This window comes from Rhinoraja longicauda, chromosome 36 (assembly GCF_053455715.1).
Source record: "Rhinoraja longicauda isolate Sanriku21f chromosome 36, sRhiLon1.1, whole genome shotgun sequence".
NCBI lineage: Eukaryota > Metazoa > Chordata > Chondrichthyes > Rajiformes > Arhynchobatidae > Rhinoraja > Rhinoraja longicauda.
This window is the reverse complement of record NC_135988.1, coordinates 14,328,048-14,351,167: the sequence shown is the minus strand read 5'-3', so window position 1 is coordinate 14,351,167 and position 23,120 is coordinate 14,328,048. Positions and strand designations below refer to the sequence as shown.

The window sequence follows — 23,120 nt, the reverse complement described above, 5'->3', positions numbered from 1 at the left end:
CCTGCGTGGGTTTTCTCCGGGCGCTCCGGTTTCCTCCCACACTCCAAAGACATACAGGTTTGTTAGGTGAATTGGCTTCGGTAAAATCGTAAGTTGTCCCCTAGTGTGTGTAGGGTGGTGTTAAAGTGCAGGGGGGTCGCTGGTCGGCACGGACTCGGTGGGCCGATGGGTTTGCTTCCGTGTTTGTTTCACCTCTAAACTAGACTAAACTAAATAACCGAATATCGCACAATAAAACCTGCAGAGTTGTTTTGGAAGGAAGTGCAGATGCTGGTTCAAACACAAAGTGCAGATGCTGGTTCAAACCGAAGGTAGACACAAAATGCTGGAGTAACTCAGCGGGACAGGCAGCATCTCTGGAGAGAAGGTCACCCATTCCATCTCTCCAGAGATGCTGCCTGTCCTGCTGAGTTACTGGAGCATTTTGTGTCCCTCTACAGAGACGTTTATGTTCCATTGGTGTACAGTAGGCAGATTGGATGCAAGTTACGTTTGCAATTGAGGGGTTGCAGCCAAGATTCATTGATTCCTGCAAGACAGCTTATTTACTATTTTTGCATCTTGGTATTTTTAATCCAAGTGCTTAGTCCGTTTTCCTTAGCACAGACGTGTCTTGCAGGAATCAATGTATCTTGGCTGCATCCCCTCAATTGCAAATATAACTGTGGTTTTGGAGGAGACCAGTGTCGGAAAATATCTGCAGATGCTGGTACACATCGAAGGTATCACAAAATGCTGGAGTAACTCAGCAGGTCAGGCAGCATCTAGGAGAGAGGGAATGGGTGACGTTTCGGGTCGAGACCCTACAGGGTCTACAGCAGACCGCGCCCGGCAAACCACCCGGATTCCAGCCCCCGTTCCAGACCGAGAGTCTGAAGAAGGATCTCGAGCCGAAACGTCACCTACCCATGTTCTCCAGAGATGCTGCCTGACCCGCTGAGTTCCTCCGGCACTTTGTGTCCTTTGGTGTATTAACCAACAACTGCAGTAGTTTGTTTCTACTACGTATGAGATGATAATACCTTATCGGTTATAGTGGACAATCAGCAATAACAGACACCATATAATGGGCCGATCACACTGTATATATATATATAGAGAGAGATATATATGTGTGTGTGTGTGTGTGTGTGTGTGTGTGTGCCTGTGTATCTGGATGTTTTCTGAACAGACAGACACAAAGCTGGTGTCACTCAGCAGGTCAGGCAGCATCTCTGGAGAAAAGTATGTGTATATATCTGTGTGTGTGTGTATATATATGTGTGTGTATATATGTGTGTGTGTATATATATATATAAATATATATATGTGTGTGTGTGTATATATATGTGTGTGTGTGTGTATATATATGTGTGTGTATATATATATGTGTGTGTGTGTATATATGTGTTTGTATATATATGTGTGTGTATATATATATATATATATATATATATATATATATATATATATATATTTGGGCTGTACTGTTCTATGTAGACAGTGGCATTTACTTATGTTTGTGAATGGAGAACAGTGCAGTGAATATCTGCGTGTGAGGAAGGCTGTAATAACCGCGTGTGCTACCTGCTATAAAGTTTGACGTGCTGTTGCACGATTCACAGTGTGTCGTTGAGCGTTGACCCAACAGAGGGCATTTTGTCAGCTGCCCTGTCCTTGTTTAAGGCCGCGGTTAACAGCAACGCCGAGCCCCTTGGACACTCCAGCCAGCCAGGAGACAGGGCTGATGGAGTTGACAGCCTTCCAGCATGGAAATCTTTCCTGACTCCAGAATTCCTTGTGGTCTGTCTCGACCATCAGCATCCCACAGGATACGCTGGAATCCACATAACTGCTTCCTCGATGCCAGTTCTACACTCTATTAAGACTGAAAGTGCATTCTGGAAAGGATGGGTGAGGTTAATGGGTCATTATGTCTAATTGAGCAGAGGGATGTGCTGTAATGCTTTGTGATGCTGGCAGGCATCAATAATGACTGGAGCGTTCTCTGCTCTCGATGCACTTACAGAAACGAGCTCACTCTTCCGTCTCATTTCAGACCGGCTTCACGCCCCTCCACATCGCTGCCCATTATGAGAACCTGAACGTGGCTCACATGTTGCTAACTCGAGGGGCTAACGTCAACTTCACGCCCAAGGTAGGTGCAAGTCTGCCACCGCGCTGCGTGCCGTGAAACCCCCTCGGTCTCCGCAACCCTCACGGTTTCTCTCGCGGTTCACAGACTCGCCAGCCGCCTGCCTCTTCTGCGGGCTGGAAGAGTGTGTGTACCAGGTGTACACGTAGTGTGTGAGTCTGTGTACCAGGTGTACACGTAGTGCGTGAGTCTGTGTACCAGGTGTACATGGTGTGTGTGAGTCTGTACCACGTGTACATGGAGTGTGTGAGTCTGTGTACTACGTGTACACGGTGTGTGTGAGTCTGTGTACCACGTGTACACGGATTGTGTGAGTCCGTGTACCGTGAACTTTTGAGTATGAAGAAAGACTGGATAGACTCGGCTTGTACTCGCTGGAATTTAGAAGATTGAGGGGGGATGTTATAGAAACTTACAAAATTCTTAAGGGGTTGGAGAGGCTAGATGCAGGAAGATTGTTCCCGATGTTGGGGAAGTCCAGAACAAGGGGTCACAGTTTAAGGATAAGGGGGAAGTCTTTTAGGACCGAGATGAGAATGTTTTTTTTTCACACAGAGAGTGGTGAATCTGTGGAATTCTCTGCCACAGAAGGTAGTTGAGGCCAGTTCATTGGCTATATTTAAGAGGGAGTTAGATGTGGCCCTTGTGGCTAAAGGGATCAGGGGGTATGGAGAGAAGGCAGGTATGGGATACTGAGTTGGATGATCAGCCATGATCATATTGAATGGCGGTGCAGGCTCGAAGGGCCGAATGGCCTACTGCTGCACCTATTTTCTATGTTTCTATGTTTCTACGTGTACATGGAGTGTGTGATGTTGCAGGCCCTGGTCCAATATCTAAAGGGGCCGCTCCTTGCCTTCTGGCTGCACTTCACACCCACCACCCTCATCTCTGGACACCCTGTGCGTGGGGGAGAGGGTAGTGGGGCCGAAGATGTCCTTGTTGGGTTGCTCCTGGGCCTGGCCAAGCTGGCCATCCGCGAGTCACGGCGCCAGGCGGAAGAGGGCTCTGCCCGAGCCGGCTGCCTGCCCCTTTTCCGGGGTTACGTCCGTGCCCAGATGGGGTTGGAGAGGGACCGCGCGCTGTCCACGGGCACCCTGGGGGATCTCCGGGACCGCTGGGCACCGCGGGGGGTGGAATGCATCCTTGACAATAAACAATAGGTGCAGGAGGAGGCCATTCGGCCCTTCGAGCCAGCACCGCCATTCAATGTGATCATGGCTGATCATTCTCAATCAGTACCCCGTTCCTGCCTTCTCCCCATACCCCCTGACTCCGCTATCCTTAAGAGCTCTATCCAGCTCTCTCTTGAATGCATTCGGAGAATTGGCCTCCACTGCCTTCTGAGGCAGAGAATTCCACAGATTCACAACTCTCTGACTGAAAGGAGTGTTAGATGGTTGTATAATAGTTTATCGTTTGTCTTGTGTTATGGAGGTGGGCTCTGTTTTGGTTTTATTGTACTGCATATATTATTTTAATATTTGAATAAATATTTTTAATTAATAAAAAAATAAAAATAAAAACCCCCTTCCTCTCCCTGATTGCTCAACTTCTAAACCCAGGGAGATGTTGGCGACCAATCTCCCAGCCTTCGTTGGTATCCGTAGTCAGGAGGGACGGGTCTGATGTTGTAAACCTCTCCAGCCTCCGCAGAGAGAGAAACCGGTCCAAGGTGTGGCCTCTCCCTTCAATTGGCAGCAGCATGGAAAGGGTTAACCGTGAGGCTGGCGGAGACTGTAAGCAGCCAGGGGACGTCAGCCTGCTGTTCCGTGCGTGTCGGTGTGAGCTCTCGGCGGGACCGTTGCTGGAGAAACCCTGCGGGCGGTGCCCCAGGCTAGATCATGGGTGGAGGAGACTGGGAGGGAAAGGGGGAAGCCTCACTCCCATCAGGAGGAAAGATGGTGTTGGGAGGGCGGGCACGGCGGTGGCGCAGCGGTAGAGTTGCCGCCTTACAGCCAACGCAGCGCCGGAGACCCGGGTTCGATCCCGACTGCGGGCGCTGTCTGTATGGAGTTTGCACGTTCTCCCCATGACCTGCGTGGGTTTTCTCCGAGATCATCGGTTTCCCCCCACACTCCCCCCACACTCCAAGGTGTAATTGGCTTGGTAAATGTAAAAAATGTCCCTAGTGGGTGTAGGATAGTGTTAGGCAATAGACCAGCACCACCATTCAATGTGATCATGGCGGATCATTCTCAATCAGTACCCCGTTCCTGCCTTTTCCCCGTACTCCCTGACTCCGCTATCCTTAAGAGCTCTATCTAGCTCTCTCTTGAATGCATTCAGAGAATTGGCCTCCACTGCCTTCTGAGGCAGAGAATTCCACAGATTCACAACTCTCTGACTGAAAAAGTTTTTCCTCATCTCAGTTCTAAATGGCCTACCCCTTATTCTTAAACTGCGGCCCCTTGTTGTGGACTCCCCCAACATTGGGAACATGTTTCCTGCCTCTAACGTGTCCAACCCCCTTAATAATCTTATGCGTTTCGATTAGATCTCCTCTCATCCTTCTAAATTCCAGTGTATACAAGCCTAGTCGCTCCAGACTTTCAACATATGACAGTCCCGCCATTCCGGGAATTAACCTGGTAAACCTACGCTGCACGCCCCCTATAGCAAGAATATCCTTCCTCAAATTTGGAGACCAAAACTGCACACAGTACTCCAGGTGCGGTTAATGTGCGGGGCGGACCCGGTGGGCCGAAGGGCCAGCTTCCGTGCTCTCCGCGAGTAGTAGTTCTACTCAATAACCAAAGTCTGTTGTCTCTTTTTTGCTCTGGTTTATTTTCACCCACATGTTTAGACCGTAATGTTGTATCCTTATTGTTTTGATGTGTTTATGCTTTATTCTTAATTGTTAACTGTGTGTTTGTGTTGTCATTTGTGAGCGGAGCACCAAGGCACATTCCTTGTATGTGCACATACTTGGCCAATAAACTTATTCATTCATTCATTCATTCATTCATTCATTCATTCATTCACTCATGTCTAAGCTAAAGGAGCAGGTAATTGAGTGGGGAAATCAGCAGTGGGGCTGGGGGTGGAGTGTAGTTTGGGGAGGGGGGGGTTAATTGAAAGGAAGAGGGAGAGCCAACTAGAGAGGCCACCTAATTTTAGTTTGGTTTGGAGATTCAGCGCGGAAGCAGGCCCTTCGGCCCATCGAGTCCGTGCCGACCAGGTCTCACCCATGCCGTGGCACTATCCTACACACCATTTGCACAGAGTGATAAACCCACACGTCTGTGGGAGGTGGGAGGAGACCTCAGCTCCTGGAGGACAAGGGTCCCCACCTGAAACGTCACCCATCCTTTCTCTCCAGAGCTACTGCCCAGCCCGCTGAGTTGCTCCAGCACTGAGTTACATCCATCACCTGGAAGAAACCCACGCGGTCATCGGGAGAAGGTGCAAACGCCACACAGACAGCACCCGAGGTCAGGATCGAACCGGGGACTGTGAGGCACCAACTCTACTGCTGTGCCTCTCTGCTGCCCTAATGTAGAAAGAACGAGCAGCATGCAGACAACAGGCAGTTGAATCGCTCAATTTGTCAACAAGATGGATGTTACCCTGTACGGAAACCTCCTGAAATCTGATGTTAATGCTGATAGGAAGTGGACTGGTTGAATTCTTGCGCGGATGCTGGTTAATACCGAAGATAGACACAAAATGCTGGAGTAACTCAGCGGGACAGGCAGCATCTCCAGAGAAAAGGAACAGGTGACGTTTCGGGTCTGGACCCTTCTTCAGACTGATAGAGAAGGCCAGAACAAGACAGGGCCGGCAACAGATGGTTGAATTTTTGGGATGGTTTATGCAAATCATGGCCACTCCTTTGATAAAGTCGCAGAATGATTCCCAGATCCATTTCTGCAGGTGTTTTGCAACAGACTTGCTCTACGATAGGTTTGTTGGTCCATTGGGGCCATTTTAAAGGGCACCCCTCATCCCCAGGTGACTGGGGTTGCCAACTGTCCCGTATTAACCGGGACATCCCGTAGTTTGGGCAAAATTGGTTTGTCCCGTATGGGACCGCCCTTGTCCCGTATTAGGCCCGCGGGCCGCTGTCGGCCGGGACAGTGTAGGCGAACGGAGTGTGTTCGCCCAACGGAGTGTGTTCGCCCGGGCGGCCGCCATTGGCGGAGCGGGAGCACGTGGCCGCTGGCTGGGTGAGGTCACTTGGGGCGCGGGGCGGTGACGTCACCTTGTCCCGTATTTGGGAATGAGAGAGAGTTGGCACCCCAATACACGTGACCCACCTGAACACTGTAACTGTGGATATGGAGCGTCAAGGAATGATAATCTTCCTTGTCGAATGTACAAATAGGAATTGTGGGCAGCTGGTAGAGCTGCTGCCTCACAGCGCACGACACCTGGGTTCGATCCTGACCTCGGCTACTGCCTGTTTGGAGTTTGCACGTTCTCCCAGTGACCCCGCGGGTTTTCTCCGATTGCTCCGGATTCCTCCCACATTCCAAAGACGTTCAGGATTGTCGGTTAATTTGCTTCTATAAATTTCCCTTGTGGAGGATGCGAAACTGGAATGACATGAAACTTGTGTGCACGGGTGATCATAGGTCAGCACGGACTTGATGGGCCAAAGGGCCTGTTTCCACACTGCGTCTCTCCACTAAATTGAACTAAAGGTGACCACTCCAATCACTAAGGCATGGGAGGCTATGGCCCATCTATATACTAAAACTCTCGTTTGTTTGTTTGTTTGTTTGTTTGTTTGTTTGTTTGTTCCGGAACTACAGCCAAAACGGTACACGATAGCGCGACAATTTTAGGCCCACCTTACTCACCGTCGTCCCTTTGGTGCTAATGGAAGAAGTTTCATTGAAATCGGTGTTATAATTTTGAAGTTATTCACATTTTAAAGTTTAAATCTATCTTCTAGGGAGGGAGGGAGGGGGAAGGGAAGGAGGAGGGAGAATAAGGAGGAGGGAGGGGGAAGAGTGTGGGGGAGGGAGGGGGGGACGGGGAGGGATGGAGGAGGGAGGGGGAAGGAGGGGAGGGTGGAGTTGGGGAGGAGAAGGTGCTGCACCAATGCATGAGAGGTTTGGGCCCAACGTGTCCACTTGGTCTAGTAAACTACTGAATGGGTTGAGTATGGATGGGTAGATACCAAATGGTTTGGCATGGGTGGTATGCTGGGCTGAAGGGTGTGTTTCTGTGCTGCGTGACCGTATGCTTCGACCTATCTTACATGCACTTACTCTTCTGTTCAGAATGGAATCACGGCACTGCACATTGCTGCCCGAAGAGGGAACACCAATATGGTGAGGTTTCTGCTGGATCGTGAAGCCCAGATTGATGCCCGGACAAAGGTGAGTGCAGTTCAGGACCGGCCCGTTCACGTAGCGACGGCCCAGGTCAGCGCTCAGTGACAGGGAATATCATCCAGGCCTCCCAGAGGCACGTGAAAGAGGAAGAGTCTCTAAATCAAACACTGCAACTGTTGAGGGTATTTATTCATAAAATGCTGGAGTAACTCAACAGGTCAGGCAGCATCTCGGGAGAGAAGGAATGGGTGACGTTTCGGGTCAGGACCCTTCTTCAGACTGATGTCAGGGGGGGCAGGACAAAGGAAGGATATAGGTGGAGACAGGAAGATAGAGGGAGAACTGGGAAGGGGGAGAGGAAGAGAGGGACAGAGGAACTACCTAAAGTTGGAGAAGTCGATGTTCATACCACTGGGCTGCAAGCTGCCCAGGCGAAATATGAGGTTCCTCCAATTTCCGGTGGGCCTCACCATGGCACTGGAGGAGGCCCATGACAGAAAGGTCAGACTGGGAATGGGAGGGGGAGTTGAAGTGCTCAGCCACCGGGAGATCAGTTTGGTCAATGCGGACCGAGCGCAGGTGACAATGAGGAATTAATTGATCATTGAAAATAAGGAAGTGTAGATTTTGAACACATCCTTTGTCTTTACACTGGGAGATAGCCAGATCGCTTCTATGATCGTAGTAAATCTAGCGGCAAAAGGATGGAAGGGTCAGAAGACAATCCTCCATGGTTCAATGGCTCTTTATTGTGCAGATGTGCAGTGAAATTCCTTTTGTGTGCATACAGTTCAGTAAGGTATTGCCACACCTAAGCATGATCCCCCGTTAGTACATTGTGTATAGTCAGTTCACTGAGACCGCATGCAAGAGTTGCCATTTTGTGCCACCATTTTCAAAGTCCAATCTGGTCCAAGCACTCGGTCTCCTGGTGCTGGGCCGATCCAGGCGAAGCCCAGGCTGCTGCAGGGTCCCCAGCCTTCGCCTCCAACTGGATCGTCCAACAGACTATCGTCCCTCTCCTCTCCTCTCCTCTCCTCTCCTCTCCTCTCCTCTCCTCTCCTCTCCTCTCCTCTCCTCTCCTCTCCTCTCCTCTCCTCTCCTCTCCTCTCCTCTCCTCTCCTCTCCTCTCCTCTCCTCTCCTCTCCTCTCCTCTCCTCTCCTCTCCTCTCCTCTCCTCTCCTCTCCTCTCCTCTCCTCTCCTCTCCTCTCCTCTCCTCTCCTCTCCTCTCCTCTCCTCTCCTCTCCTCTCCTCTCCTCTCCTCTCCTCTCCTCTCCTCTCCTCTCCTCTCCTCTCCTCTCCTCTCCTCTCCTCTCCTCTCTCTCCTCTCCTCTCCTCTCCTCTCCTCTCCTCTCCTCTCCTCTCCTCTCCTCTCCTCTCCTCTCCCTCCCCTCCCCTCCCCCTCCCCTCCTCTCCTCCTCTCCCCTCCCCTCTCCCCCCTCCCCTCTCCCTCCCCTGGCCTGACCGAAGCCAATAGACAATAGGAGTAGGCCATTCGGCCCTTCGAGCCAGCACCGCCATTCAATGTGATCATGGCTGATCATTCTCAATCAGTACCCCCGTTCCTGCCTTCTCCCCATACCCCCTGACTCCGCTATCCTTAAGAGCTCTATCTAGCTCTCTCTTGAATGCATTCAGAGACTTGGCCTCCACTGCCTTCTGAGGCAGAGAATTCCACTGCCTCAGTGAAGTGAAGCCGGCAGTTCCCTTCCCATGGCCGACCTCCAAGGTTGACTTTGCAGGCCGGTATCTCAGCTCCCCAGTATCTCAGCCTAGGCGGACTGGACTGGAACCGTTCGATTCCTTTTGGTGGCCGTGACCTCTGTTGGTCCATCAAAATGGGTAATCCAGCAAGGCTCTGGAACCAAGAGCGCCAGAAAATCAGTGGAGGACCTGGACTAGAATCTACTGCCCTGAAGGAGGGACGCAGGACAGCGAGGATTCTTCTGTCTGCTTCGGTTCTGGGATCACGAGCTGCAGGGAATTGAAGAGAGTTAGATTTCATTCATGCCCCATTAGTTATGTAAAAATAGAACACTTTTCCAACAAAATGAATAATTAAGTTGCCTTGAAATCATCAGCTCATTTTATTTTCTTTATTCCATCTGTGGCGAGCCATTTGGGCGGTCACGGTGGTGCAGCGGTAAAGTTGCTGCCTTACAGCGATTGCAGCGCCGGAGACTCAGGTTCCATCCCGACTACGGGCGCTGCCTGTACGGAGTTTGCACGATCTCCCGGTGACCCACGTGGGTTTTCTCCGAGATCTTCGGTTTCCTCCCACACTCCAAAGACGTGCAGGTTTCGTAGGTTAATTGGCTTGTTAAATGTAAAAAAATTGTCCCTAGTGGGTGTCGGATAGTGTTAATGTGCGGGGATCGCTGGTCAGCGCGGACCCGGTGGGCCGAAGGGCCTGTTTCCGCGCTGCATCTCTAAACTAAAATTTGAAGGGGAAGTTTTAAACTTTGGGCTGCTCTAGTTTCCATTGGCATCTGGAAATGACTTTTTAGATTTTAGATTTAGAGATTTAGATTTAGAGATACAGCGCGGAAACAGGCCCTTCGGCCCACCGAGTCCGCGCCGCCCAGCGATCCCCAAATATTAACACTATCCTACACACACTAGGGACAATTTTTACATATTACCCAGTCAATTAACCTACATACCTGTACGTCTTTGGAGTGTGGGAGGAAACCGAAGATCTGGGAGAAAACCCACGCAGGTCACGGGGAGAACGTACAAACTCCGTACAGACGGCGCCCGTAGTCAGGATCGAACCTGAGTCTCCGGCGCTGCATTCGCTGTAAGGCAGCAACTCTACCGCTGCGCCACCGTGCCGCTTAGTTTAGGTTTAACATTGTCATGTGTACTGAGGTACAGTGAATAGCTTTGTTTTGCGTGCTATCCTTCAAGCAGAGAATACGATACGAAGAGCAGTATTCGGGATGGTAGGGTTGCTGCCTCGCAGCGCCAGAGACCCGGGTTCGATCCTGACCACGGCTGTTATCTGCACGGAGTTTGTACGTTTCCCGCGTGACCGCGTGGGTTTTCTCCAGGTGCTCCCGATGGTTTGGGACAGAACTGGTGCACAGGTTTAGTTTAGTTTCGTGTTTTAGTTTGTTAGATACTGTACAGCATGGCAACAGGCCCTTCGGCCCACCGAGTCTGACTCTATCTCTCTAAGACTGCAATAAGAATGCCTAGAAGCTGAATAACAAACAAGGATGTCTGCACAAATTATCAAATCGAAATTTTTTGCTTTGCAACCTAATTAAAATTTTTGTGGGAGAATTAATTCTGGTACACATCACATTACAGCACAGGGACGGGCCCTTCGGCAAACAGTGTCCATGCCGAGCACGATGTCAAATTAAACTAATACTTGGGTTTTCAAAAATAAAATTGATAAGCTACTCTACCTCTGTGCCACTGTGTGCCCTTAGATGTGGTTGGTGACTATTGTCTACGAAGTCAGTGTGGTCTACTATCTATCACTCTTCATAAGGTTCGAGGAGCAGAATTAGGCCATTCGGCCCATTCAGTCCACTGTGGCATTCAATCATGGCTGATCTATCTCTCCCTCTCAACCCCATTCTCCTGCCTTCTCCCCATAACCTCTGACACCCGCACCAATCAAGAATCTGCCAATCTCCGCCTTAAAAAAGTATCCACTGGCTTGCCTCCACAGCGGCCTGTGGCAATGAATTCCACAGATTCACCACCCTCTGACCAAAGAAATCCCTCCTCGAAATCTCCCTTCCAAATGTAGGTTATTTTATTCTGGAGCTGTGCCCTCTGGTCCCTGACTCTCCCACTAGTGTAAGCAGCATCCTCTCCACATCCACTCTATCCATTCCATGGGCCTCCTCCAGTGCCATAGGGAGGCCCACCGGAAATTGGAGGAACAGCACCTCATATTTCGCCTGGGCAGTTTGCAGCCCGGCGGCATGAACGTCGACTTCGACAACTTTAGATAGTTCCTCTGGCCCTCCCTTCCCCTCCTCCTTCCCAGATCTCCCTCTATCTTCCTGTCTCCACCTATATCCTTCCTTTGTCCCGCCCCCCTGACATCAGTCTGAAGAAGGGTCTCGACCCGAAACGTCACCCATTCCTTCTCTCCCGAGATGCTGCCTGACCTGCTGAGTTACTCCAGCATTTTGTGAATAAATCGATTTGTACCAGCAACTGCAGTTATTTTCTTATACTTTCACTATTAGATGCAGACTTGGTATATTATACGTGGTATAACTGTGCCTAATATATAGTACGATTGTCACTGGACTGTACGCAAACAAAAATGTCATTGTACTTGGATACACGCGACAAGAAGTCAAGTCAAGTCAATTTAATTTTATTTGTATAGAACATTTAAAAACAACCCACGTTGACCAAAGTGCTATACATCAGTTCAGGTACTAAGAAACGAACATACAATGGCACATAAACATAACAGCACATACATAAACAGTTCACAGCGCCCCCTCAGAGGGCCTCAAATGCTAGGGAGTAAAAATAGGTTTTGAGCCTGGACTTAAAGGAGTCGATGGAGGGGGCAGTTCTGATGGGGAGAGGGATACCTTTGAACCATTGAGTTGTTGCTGCTGTGGACTCGGTAAGCCAAGGATCTTGTTTCCATCGCATGTGAACAGCCATTTAATGAAAACATGTGGACTCTGGACACTGGTGTCTACATTTACTGCACTCCAGAGGCATCCCACCATGACTGGACCTCACTGTGCGTGGAAACCCTTTTGCCATTCACTGGTGGATACAGAATGCCGGAGTAACTCAGCGGGTCAGGCAGCATCTCAGGCCAGAAGGAACGGGTGACGTTTTGGGTTCGAGGGGGCGGGACAAAGATAGGATGTAGTCGGAGACAGGAAGACTAGTGGGGGATCTGGGAAGGCGGAGGGGCTAGAGAGGGAAAGCAAGGGCTATCTGAAGTTGGAGAAGTCAATGTTCATACCGCTGGGGTGTAAACTACCCAAGCGAAATATGAAATGCTGTTCCTCCATTTTGCGCTGGGCCTCACTCTGACAATGGAGGAAAGGTCAGATTGGGAATGGGAGGGGGAGTTGAAGTGCTGAGCCACCGGGAGATCATGTAGGTTAAGACGGGCTGACATTCACTGGGCATTGTTAGGCGAGCTATGAATCAGCTGCTTACTGCTAACACAATGGCGGACAGAGATGAAAGGCTTGGATAGAGTGGATGTGGAGAGGATGTTTCCACTGGTGGGAGAGGTCTAGGACTAGAGGTCACAGCCTGAGAACTAAAGGACGTTCCTTTAGGAAGGAGATGAGGAGGAATTTCTTTAGTCAGAGGGTGCTGAATCTGTGGAATTCTTTCCCACCAAAGGCTGTGGAGGCCAAGTCAGTGGAATATTTTTAAGGCAAGAGATAGATAGATTCTTGATTAGTACAGGTGCCAGGGGTTATGGGGAGAAGGCAGGAGAATGGGGTTAGGATGGAGAGATAGATCAGCCATGATTGAATGGCGGAGTAGACGTGATGGGCCGAATGGCCTAATTCTGCTCCTATCACTTTATGATCTTGTGGATGTGTTTGATCGTCCGGTTGGAAGCAGTTGACTGTTGTGGTTTGAGAGAGTTCCTTTTGTGGGGAGATCTACATTGACAGCGTGCGTTGCTTCTCCTTCGTTCAGGACGAGCTGACTCCTCTTCACTGCGCTGCCAGGAATGGCCACGTGCAGATCGCGGAGATTCTGTTGGATCGCAACGCTCCGATCATGGCCAAAACCAAGGTAGGTGGAGTGCCCGTGTGAGCGAGACACCCCTTTCACACTCCACCCAAAACCCACCCCCTGGGTCCTCATCTACCTCCTAAATCCAAGGTAGATCCAAGGCACTTGTGAGTGAGATGGAGCGGGGTAGCAGAGGCTTTACAAACTCCACGCCAACCCGATACTTGGCCCTCACTTGCCTCCTGAAACCAAGGTGGGTCGAGGCACGTGTGAGTAAGATGGAGAGGGTAGCGTGGGCTTTGCGCGCTCCGTGTAAGCCCCGTGCATGGTCCTTGTTCACCTCGTAGAGCCAATGTGGGTACAAGGTATGTACGACAGGCACAAAAAAGCTGGAGCAACTCAGCGGGACAGGCAGCATCTCTGGAGAGAAGGAATGGGTGACGTTTCGGGCCGGGCGGCCGCCATTGGTGGAGCGGGAGCACGTGGCCGCTGGCTGGGTGAGGTCACGTGGGGCGCGGGGCGGTGACGTCACCCGTTGTCCCTTATTTGGGAGTGAGGAAGTTGGCAACCCTAGGCCTTACGTACTCCCTGCCAACTCAACACTTGGTCCTCCTTTGCCTCCTAAAACCAAGGTGGGCCCAGTGTACGTACCGTAGGTAGAGAGAGAGGGTAGAACAAGATTTTCATTCTCCGTATAAAATTCAAGTTAGTCTCGGGGTTGAAAGGTAAAATGACTCCATATGGCAGGCGGTCACGGTGGCGCAGCGGTAGAGTTGCTGCCTTACAGCGAATGCAGCGCCGGAGACACGGGTTCGATCCTGATTACGGGCGCTGTCTGTACGGATTTTGTACGGTCTCCCCCGTGACCTGCGTGGGTTTTGTCCGAGTACTTCCTTTTCCTCCCACACTCCAAAGACGTACAGGTTAATTGGCTTGGTAAAATGCAAAGGTTGTCCCTAGTGGGTGTAGGATAGTGTTAGCGTGCGGGGATCGCTGGTCGGCGCGGACCTGGAGGGCCGAAAGGGCCTGTTTCCGCGCTGTATCTTGACACGCCATGACACACCAAGACTCCATGACTCTGTGCGTTGTGTTTGCCGATGCCTTTGTCCCAGTAAATGAGCCATCCATGTGTGGGGCCAGGTTGTCGGACACCAGGTTTGCGTACTCCAGGCCTCGGGCTGGACTGTGGGAGCTGACCGTTGTGCCTCAGCCTTGGGCGCTGCCAACACTCTGATCATTTGCTCTCCCCTCCCCAGAACGGCCTGTCGCCCATCCACATGGCAGCGCAGGGCGACCATCTGGACTGTGTCCGCCTCCTGCTCCAGTACAAGGCGGAGATCGACGACGTGACGCTGGACAACCTGACCCCGCTCCACGTGGCCGCTCACTGTGGGCACCACAAGGTGGCAAAGGTGCTGCTGGACAAGGGGGCAAAGCCCAGTGCCCGGGCCCTGGTGAGTCTGCATGTGGAGGTGGTCTCGCAGTAAGTGAGAGCTTGAGCTTGCGTTTGGGGTCCGCTTCGTTGCACTGACCTTTAAGTTCATAAGTGACAGGAGCAGAATTAGGCCATTCGGCCCATCAACCGTGGCTGATCTATCTCTCCCTCCCCCCTAACCCCATTCTCCTGCCTTCTCCCCATGACCCCTCTCACCCGCACTAATCAAGTATCTGCCTATCTCTGCCTTAAAAATATCTATTGACTTTGCCTCCACAACCTGCTGTAGCGAAGAATTCCACAAGAAGAAGGAGGAAAACATTGTGTGAATGGAAGACCTTGCCTGGTTATTGTTATCCCAAACATCCATCCAGTTACCTTTGTCTCATCCTCAAGATATCCTCCCTCTGTGGCCAAGTGCTGACCTGACACCTTCTCCTTTGATTGGTGTTCATGTCTTCATTCTGATGAACAGAATCTTGACCTGAAATGTCACCCACTCCTTTGCTCCAGAGATGCTGCCCGACCCGCTGAGTAGCACCAGCATTTTGTGTCTATGTTCATTATCATCTGTTGACCAACCCATTGCATCATGGGAACATACAGGCTCAGGCCCTTCGGCCCCACCAAGTCCATGCCAACGACCAAACGCCCGATTAAACTAAACATCCCAATTTTTTTTCAATCTTCCCACATTTTCATCAACTCAGTTTAGTTTATTGTCACGTGTACCGAGGTACCGTGAAAATCTTTTGTTGCGTGCTAACCAGTCATCCACAAAGAGAACATGTGATTACAATCGAGCCATCTACAGTGTGCCGATACATGATAAGGGAATAACGCATAGTGCAAGATGAAGCCAGTAAAGTCCGATCAAAGATAGTCCGAGGGTCTCCAATGAGGTAGATGTGGTAGGATGGTTCAATTGCCTGATGTCCCCCTGTTCAATCCTCCAAATTTGAGGAAGGATATTCTTGCTATTGAGGGCGTTATTCTTGCTAACCTTGTCTTAGGTTTACTAGGTTAATTCCCGGAATGGCGGGACTGTCATATGTTGAAAGACTGGAGCGACTAGGCTTGTATACACTGGAATTTAGAAGGATGAGAAGGGGATCTTATCGAAACGTATAAGATTATTAAGGGGTTGGACACGTTAGAGGCAGGAAACATGTTCCCAATGTTGGGGAAGTCCAGAACCACAGTTTAAGAATAAGGGGTAGGTCATTTAGAACGGAGATGAGGAAAAACTTTTTCAATCAGAGAGTTGTGAATCTGTGGAATTCTCTGCCTCAGAAGGCAGAGGAGGCCAATTCTCTGAATGCATTCAAGAGAGAGCTAGATAGAGCTCTTAAGGATAGCGGAGTCAGGGGGTATGGGGAGAAGGCAGGAACGGGGTACTGATTGAGAATGATCAGCCATGATCACATTGAATGGCGGTGCTAGCTCGAAGGGCCGAATAGCCTACTCCTGCACCTATTGTCTATTGTCTAATGTCTATTGATCCAGCCCCAACCTCACTACCAAATGGACCAGCCAACATCTGGCTCATCCCTAACGTTGGAATGCCCTTATCATTGGGAATGGTTTCTTTCTGTCGGGAACAAATGTGTCCAGTTTATAATCTTCAGTTTCATAGTCCAACTTCCTCCATTGTGTTCAGATCAATATTTAAGCTTCCTAAACAGCGGCTTTTATAAGGTTTTGCAGTTCCCAACAGGCAAGAGGACGTCCGTAAGGAATCCAATCAAATGTTCTTGAGCTGATGTTACACATTAGTGGTTGGCGTGGACTAATGGACAGTGGTTGGTGGGCTGAAGGGCCTGTTTCCATGTTGTATCTCTTATGACTCTGTCAGCATAGAAATGGTTCTACTGTCCATGGAGTCTGTGCCAACCATCGACCGACCACCCATTTTCCCTCAGTCCTACTGAATTCTATTTTAAATCCTCTTAAATTTCCTCCAGATTCTACCACTCTTGATGTAGACAGAACCCCATCTGCTAAGGTCAGAGCCAGAGCCAGCTCACCAACACATGCTTGAGTACAAGCATCACAAGCTTAGTTTTATTTATTATTAGTTTAGTTTATTATAATTGTCACATGTGCTGAGGAACAGTGAAAAGCTCTTTTTGTCGCATGCTTTCCCATCAATAGACAATAGACAATAGACAACAGGTGCAGGAGTAGGCCATTCAGCCCTTCGAGCCAGCACCGCCATTCAATGCGATCATGGCTGATCACTCTCAATCAGTACCCCGTTCCTGCCTTCTCCCCATACCCCCTCACTCCGCTATCCTTAAGAGCTCTATCCAGCTCTCTCTTGAAAGCATCCAACGAACTGGCCTCCACTGCCTTCTGAGGCAGAAAATTCCACACCTTCACCACTCTCTGACTGAAAAAGTTCTTCCTCATCTCCGTTCTAAATGGCCTACCCCTTATTCTTAAACTGTGGCCCCTTGTTCTGGACTCCCCCAACATTGGGAACATGTTTCCTGCCTCTAATGTGTCCAATCCCCTAATTATCTTATATGTTTCAATAAGATCCCCCCTCATCCTTCTAAATTCCAGTGTATACAAGCCCAATCGCTCCAGCCTTTCAACATATGACAGTCCCGCCATTCCGGGAATTAACCTAGTGAACCTACGCTGCACGCCCTCCATAGCAAGAATAGCAACCATCGATGCATGATTACACACGACTACACATGATTAGAATCAAGACGTCCACACTGTACACACACAGGACAAAGCGAATAACGTTTAGTGCAAGATATAGTCCAGTAAAGATCCAATTAAAGATAGGCCGGAGGCCTTCAATGAGGTACGAGGTAGGTTAGAACTGCTCTCTAGCTGGTGAGAGGACAGTTCAGTTGTCTGAAAACAGCTGGGAAGAACCTGTTTATGAACCTGAGGGTATGTTTTTTCAAACGTTTCCTCTTGCCTGATTGGGAGAGGGGAGAAGAGGGAGTGACCAGGGTGAGACTGGTCCTTGATTATGCTGCTGGCCTTGCCGAGGCAGCGTGAAGTGTAGATGGAGTCAGTGGAAGGAAGGTTGGTTCGAGCAGTCGTCCACAACTCTCTGCGATTTCCCCTTGTCTGTGGATTGCCAGGGGTGTGCTTAGTTGTTCAGTCGGTTTGCCTTCACTAAGGTGCCCTGTCTTTGCTCATATTCTAGAATGGCTTCACTCCATTACATATCGGCTGCAAAAAGAATCACATGAGGGTGATGGACCTACTACTGAAACATGGAGCATCGCTGGAGGCAGTAACCGAGGTATGGGAACATGATCTTCTTAGCACACAGAACGGGTGCAGAGAAGATTTACGAGCTCGATGCCAGGACTCGAGGGTCTTGGCTACAGGGAGAGGCTGAGCAGGCTGGGACTCTATTCCCTGGAGCGCTGGAGGATGGGGGGGGGGTGATCTTACAGAGGTGCATAAAATCATGAGAGGAATAGATCGGGTAGTCGCACAGAGTCTCTTGCCCAGAGAAGGGGAATCGAGAACCAGAGGGCACGTGTTTAAGTTTCAAGGGGAAAGATTTTATGGGAATCTGAGGGGTAACTTTTTCACACAAAGGGTGGTGGGCCTTGACAATGAGCTGCTGGAGGAGGTAGTTGAGTCAAGTCAAGGCAAGTTTATTTGTCACATACGTATACAAGATGTGCAGTGAAATGAAAGTGGCCACGCCTGCGGATTGTGCTAAAACTACAAAACACAATAGAATATTTTTTTTAACACAAAAAATAAATTAATACAGTAAATTAAATTAGTCCCTGGTGATATGAGAGTTAACAGTCCTGATGACCTGTGGGAAGAAACTCTATCTCATCCTCTCCGTTGTGACAGCGGGGGCGTTTGCCTGACCGTAGCAGCTGGAACAGTCCGTTGCTGGGGTGGTAATGTTGCTGGCTCTGGATCTGCACCTCCTGATGTATAGGTCCTGCAGGGGGGCGAGTGTAGTTCCCATGGTGCGTTCAGCCGAACGCACTACTCTCCGCAGAGCCTTCCTGTCCTGGGCAGAGCTGTTCCCAAACCAGATTGTGATGTTCCCGGACAAGATGCTCTCTACAGCCCCAGAGTAGAAGCACTGAAGGATCCTCAGAGACACTCTGAATTTCCTCAGCTGTCTGAAGCAGGGACTATCGCAATGTTTAAGAACCAATTAGACTGGTACATGGAAAGTGCTGGTTGGTGGGATAGAGGCCAAACACTAGTGGAGATGAAACATGTTGGCTGGTGTGGGCAAGTTTGGCCGAAGGTGTCTGACTCGATGACCCTATATGTAGCGTGGAAACAGACCCTTTGGCTCATTGAGTCCATGTAAAATAACTAAACTAAGGATAGACACAAAAGGCTGCAGTAACTCAGCGGGTCAGGCAGCATCTCTGGTTTGTATTCACTGGAGTTTAGAAGGATGAGAGGGGATCATATAGAAACATATAAAAATTATAAAAGGACTGGACAAGCTAGATGCAGGAAACATGTTCCCAATGTTGGGGGAGTCCAGAACCAGGGGCCACACAGTCTTAGAATAAAGGGGAGGCCATTTAAAAACTAAGGTGAGAAGGAACTTTTTCACCCAGAGAGTTGTGAATTTGTGGAATTCTCTGCCACAGAGGGCAGTGGAGGCCAAATCACTGGATGAATTTAAAAGAGAGTTAGATAGAGCTCTGGGGGCTAGCGGAATCAAGGGATACGGGGAGAAATTGGGCACAGGTTACTGATTGTGGATGATCAGCCATGATCACAATGAATGGCGGTGCTGGCTCGAAGGGCTGAATGGCCTCCTCCTGCACCTATTTTCTATGTTTCTATGTTTCCATCCATCAAGACCTGATCTACATGGAGCTTTCTTCATTACAGACAGCAGCAAGTCCATGCATTTTGTTACAATTGCCGGCAGTTCAACTGTGATTGACGTTATAAGTGGTAATGGTGCAAAGTGAATCCTTGCTCGACTCTCTCGTTATTAATACCATCCCGTTCCACCTGCCTGTCCCTTGCTTCACGAGGCTCAACTGAAATCACCCTTGGTATCATTTCCACAGCTGGCTTTACCGTCAGGAGTATTGCAGGGCAGAACTGCAGATGCTTTCAAGAGAGAGCTGGATAGAGCTCTTAAGGATAGCGGAGTGAGGGGGTATGGGGAGAAGGCAGGCACGGGTTATTGATTGTGGACGATCAGCCATGATCACAATGAATGGCGATGCTGGCTCGAAGGGCCAAATGGCCTCCTCCTGCACCTATTTTCTATGTTTCTATGAAAAGGAACTCCAGGTTTTTGTGTCTATCTTCAGTTTAAACCAGCATCTGCAGGAAAAATGTTCCCGATGTTGGGGGAGTCCAGAACCAGGGGTCACAGTTTAAGAATAAGGGGTAGACCATTTAGGACTGAGTTGAGAAAAAAGCTTTTTCACCCAGAGAGTTGTGAATCTGTGGAATTCTCTGCCACAGAAGGCAGTGGAGGCCAATTCACTGGATGTATTTGAGGGTGAGTTAGATTTAGCTCTTTGGGCTAATGGAATCAAGGGATATGGGGAGAGAGCAGGAACGGGGTACTGATTCTGGATGATCGGCCATGATCATATCATCAGTCTGAAGAAGGGTGTCGACCCGAAACGTCACCCATTCCTTCCCTCCTGAGATGCTGCCCGACCTGCTGAGTTACTCCAGCATTTTGTGAATAAATACCGTCGATTTGTACCAGCACCTGCAGTTATTTTCTTATATTGAATGGCGGGTGCTGGCTCGAAGGGCTGAATGGCCTACTCCTGCACCTATTTTCCATGTTTCTATGTTTCGATGATACATTTCTCGGTCTGTCCAAGAGATGAAGGGTGGTATTTGACTTGCAATCTCTCTCTCTCTCTCTCTCTCTCTCTCTCTCTCTCTCTCTCTCTCTCTCTCTCTCTCTCTCTCTATCTCTTTGTTTGCCAGTCGGGGTTGACACCACTACATGTTGCAGCATTTATGGGGAACCTGAACATTGTCACCAAGTTACTACAGCACGGAGCCTCCCCGAATGTGTCCAACGTGGTGAGTACTTGTGCTCAGAGTGGGTGGCAGCTTCAGGACAACGCGCGGGCAATCTCGTTCCAACTTGGGAGATGTTGACGGGGGGAGGGGTGCCGAGAGGATTTATCACCCAGACGGTGGTATCTAGAATGATGAAAGAGGCAATGCGTTTCATGCAGTCACCACCCAGAACCAGGGGCCGCAGTTTAAGAATCCAGAACCATGGGCCACTGTTTAAGAATCCAGGGCAGCACGGTGGCGCAGCGGTAGAGTTGCTGCCTTACAGCGAATGCAGCGCCGGAGACTCAGGTTCGATCCTGACTACGGGCGCCGTCTGTGCGGAGTTTGTACGTTCTCCCCGTGACCTGCGTGGTTTTTCTCCGAGATCTTCGGTTTCCTCCCACACTCCAAAGACGTGCAGGTATGTAGGTTAATTGGCTGGGCAAATGAAAAAATTGTCCCCAGTGTGTGTAGGATGGTGTTAGTGTGCGGGGATCGCTGGGCGGCGCGGACTCGGTGGGCCGAAGGGCCTGTTTCCGCGCTGTATCTCTAAATCTAAATCTAAATCCAGAACCAGGGGCCACAGTTTAAGAATCCAGAAGCAGGGGCCGCAGTTTAAGAATCCAAAACCAGGGGCCATGGTTAAGAATCCAGAACCAGGAGCCACAGTTTAAGAATCCAGAACCAGGGGCCACAGTTTAAGAATTCAGAACCAGGGGCCACGGTTTAAGAATTGAGAACCAGGGGCCACAGTTTAAGAATCCAGAACCAGGGGCCACGGTTTAAGAATTGAGAACCAGGGGCCACAGTTTAAGAATCCAGAACCAGGGGCCACAGTTTAAGAATTCAGAACCAAGGGCCACGGTTTAAGAATAAAGGGGTCAGCCATTTAGAACAGAGATGAGGAAAAACTTTTTCACTCAGAGAGTTGTGAAGCTGTGGAACTCTCTGCCTCAGAAGGCAGTGGAGGCCAATTCACTGGATGTTTTCAAGAGAGAGTTAGATAGAGCTCTTAAAGATAGCGGAGTCAGCGGGTATGGGGAGAGGGCAGGAAAGGGGTACTGATTGTGGATGATCAGCCATGATCACAGTGAATGGCAGTTCTGGCTCGAAGGGCCGAATGGCCTCCTTCTGCAGATATTGTCTATTGTCACCCTCTGTGTAAAAACAGACCTGTCCTGCACATCACCTTTAAACTTTGTCTCTCTCACCTTAAAACTATGCCCTCTTGTGTGTGAATTAGCCATCCCGGGAAAAAGGTCGAACTGTCTACCCTACCTATAGCTCTGGTAATGTTATATTTGTCTGTCAGGTCTCCCTGCAAATTCTGGCATTCCAGATAAAACAATTGAGTCTGTCCAACTTCTCCCCGTAGCTAATGCCCTCCAGCCAGGCAACCTTCAGGTAAACCTCCTCTGCAGCCTTTCCAAATCCTCGACATCCTTCTTGTAATGGGGCCACCAGAACTGCACGCAATACCCCAAGTGCAGCCTAAGCAAAGTCCTATGAAGCTGTATCAGGACTTCCTGACTCTTGTACTCAATGCCCTGATCAATGAAGGCAAGCATACCACACAGGATCCCTCTACTGGCCACATCTTCCCATCTCCACCCCTTTCTGCGTTCCGCAGAGACCGTTCCGTCCGTAACTCCCTGGTCCACTCGTCCTTTCCCGCCCAAACCACCTCCTCCCCAGGTACTTTCCCCTGCAACCGCAGGAGATGCAACACCTGTCCCTTTACCTCCCCCCTCGAATCCATCCAAGGACCCCGGCAGTATTTCCAGGTGAGGCAGAGGTTCACCTGCACCTCCTCCAACCTCATCTACTGTGTCCGCTGTTCCGGGTGTCAGCTCCTGTACGTCGGCGAGACCAAGCGCAGGCTCGGCGATCGTTTCGCTCAACACCTGCGCTCAGTCCGCCTTAACCTACCTGATCTCCCTGTGGCTCAGCACTTCAACTCCCACTCCCATTCCCAATCTGACCTTTCTGTCCTGGGCCTCCTCCATTGTCAGAGTGAGGCCCAACGCAAATTGGAGGAGCAGCACCTCCTATTGCACTTGGCTAGCTTGCATCCCATCGGTATGAACATTGACTTCTCTAACTTCAAATAGCCTTTGCTTTCCCTCTCTCCCCATCCCCTCCCCCTTCCCAGTTCTCCCACTAGTCTTACTGTCTCCGACTGCATTCTATCTCTGTCCCGCCCCCTCCCCTGACATCAGTCTGAAGAAGTGTCTCGCCCCGAAACATCACCCATTCCTTCTCTCCGGAGATGCTGCCTGACCCGTTGAGTTACTCCAGCATTTTGTGTCTGCGAAGCATACCATATGCCTTCTTTACCACTCTATCTCCTTGTGTGGCCATTTTCAGGGAGTTATGGACTTGGATCTCTGTATGTCAATGCTGTTAAGGGCCATGCCATTAATTGTATATTTTTCCCCTTGCGTTCAAATTTAACCTTGTATTCGTTGAGTGTGTTCCTAGTGTTTTAGAGTTCTGCATCCCTTTCCCACCTCAATACCAACTTTCCCTGTTAATGGAAAACATCAA

At 49.9% G+C, this 23,120-nt stretch overlaps 1 protein-coding gene across 2 annotated transcripts in view; it reads left to right on the top strand.

The window, feature by feature from the left end:
• LOC144610464 (ankyrin-1-like) overlaps nucleotides 1-23,120 on the top strand; it is a 205,171-nt gene that overhangs the window by 60,410 nt on the left and 121,641 nt on the right. For both annotated transcript variants that reach the window (XM_078429192.1, XM_078429191.1), the window contains exons 7-12: nucleotides 2,039-2,137; nucleotides 7,366-7,464; nucleotides 13,082-13,180; nucleotides 14,377-14,574; nucleotides 17,731-17,829; nucleotides 20,496-20,594. In XM_078429192.1, coding sequence (XP_078285318.1) covers nucleotides 2,039-2,137; nucleotides 7,366-7,464; nucleotides 13,082-13,180; nucleotides 14,377-14,574; nucleotides 17,731-17,829; nucleotides 20,496-20,594 — 693 coding nt within the window. The remainder of the gene's footprint in view (nucleotides 1-2,038; nucleotides 2,138-7,365; nucleotides 7,465-13,081; nucleotides 13,181-14,376; nucleotides 14,575-17,730; nucleotides 17,830-20,495; nucleotides 20,595-23,120) is intronic.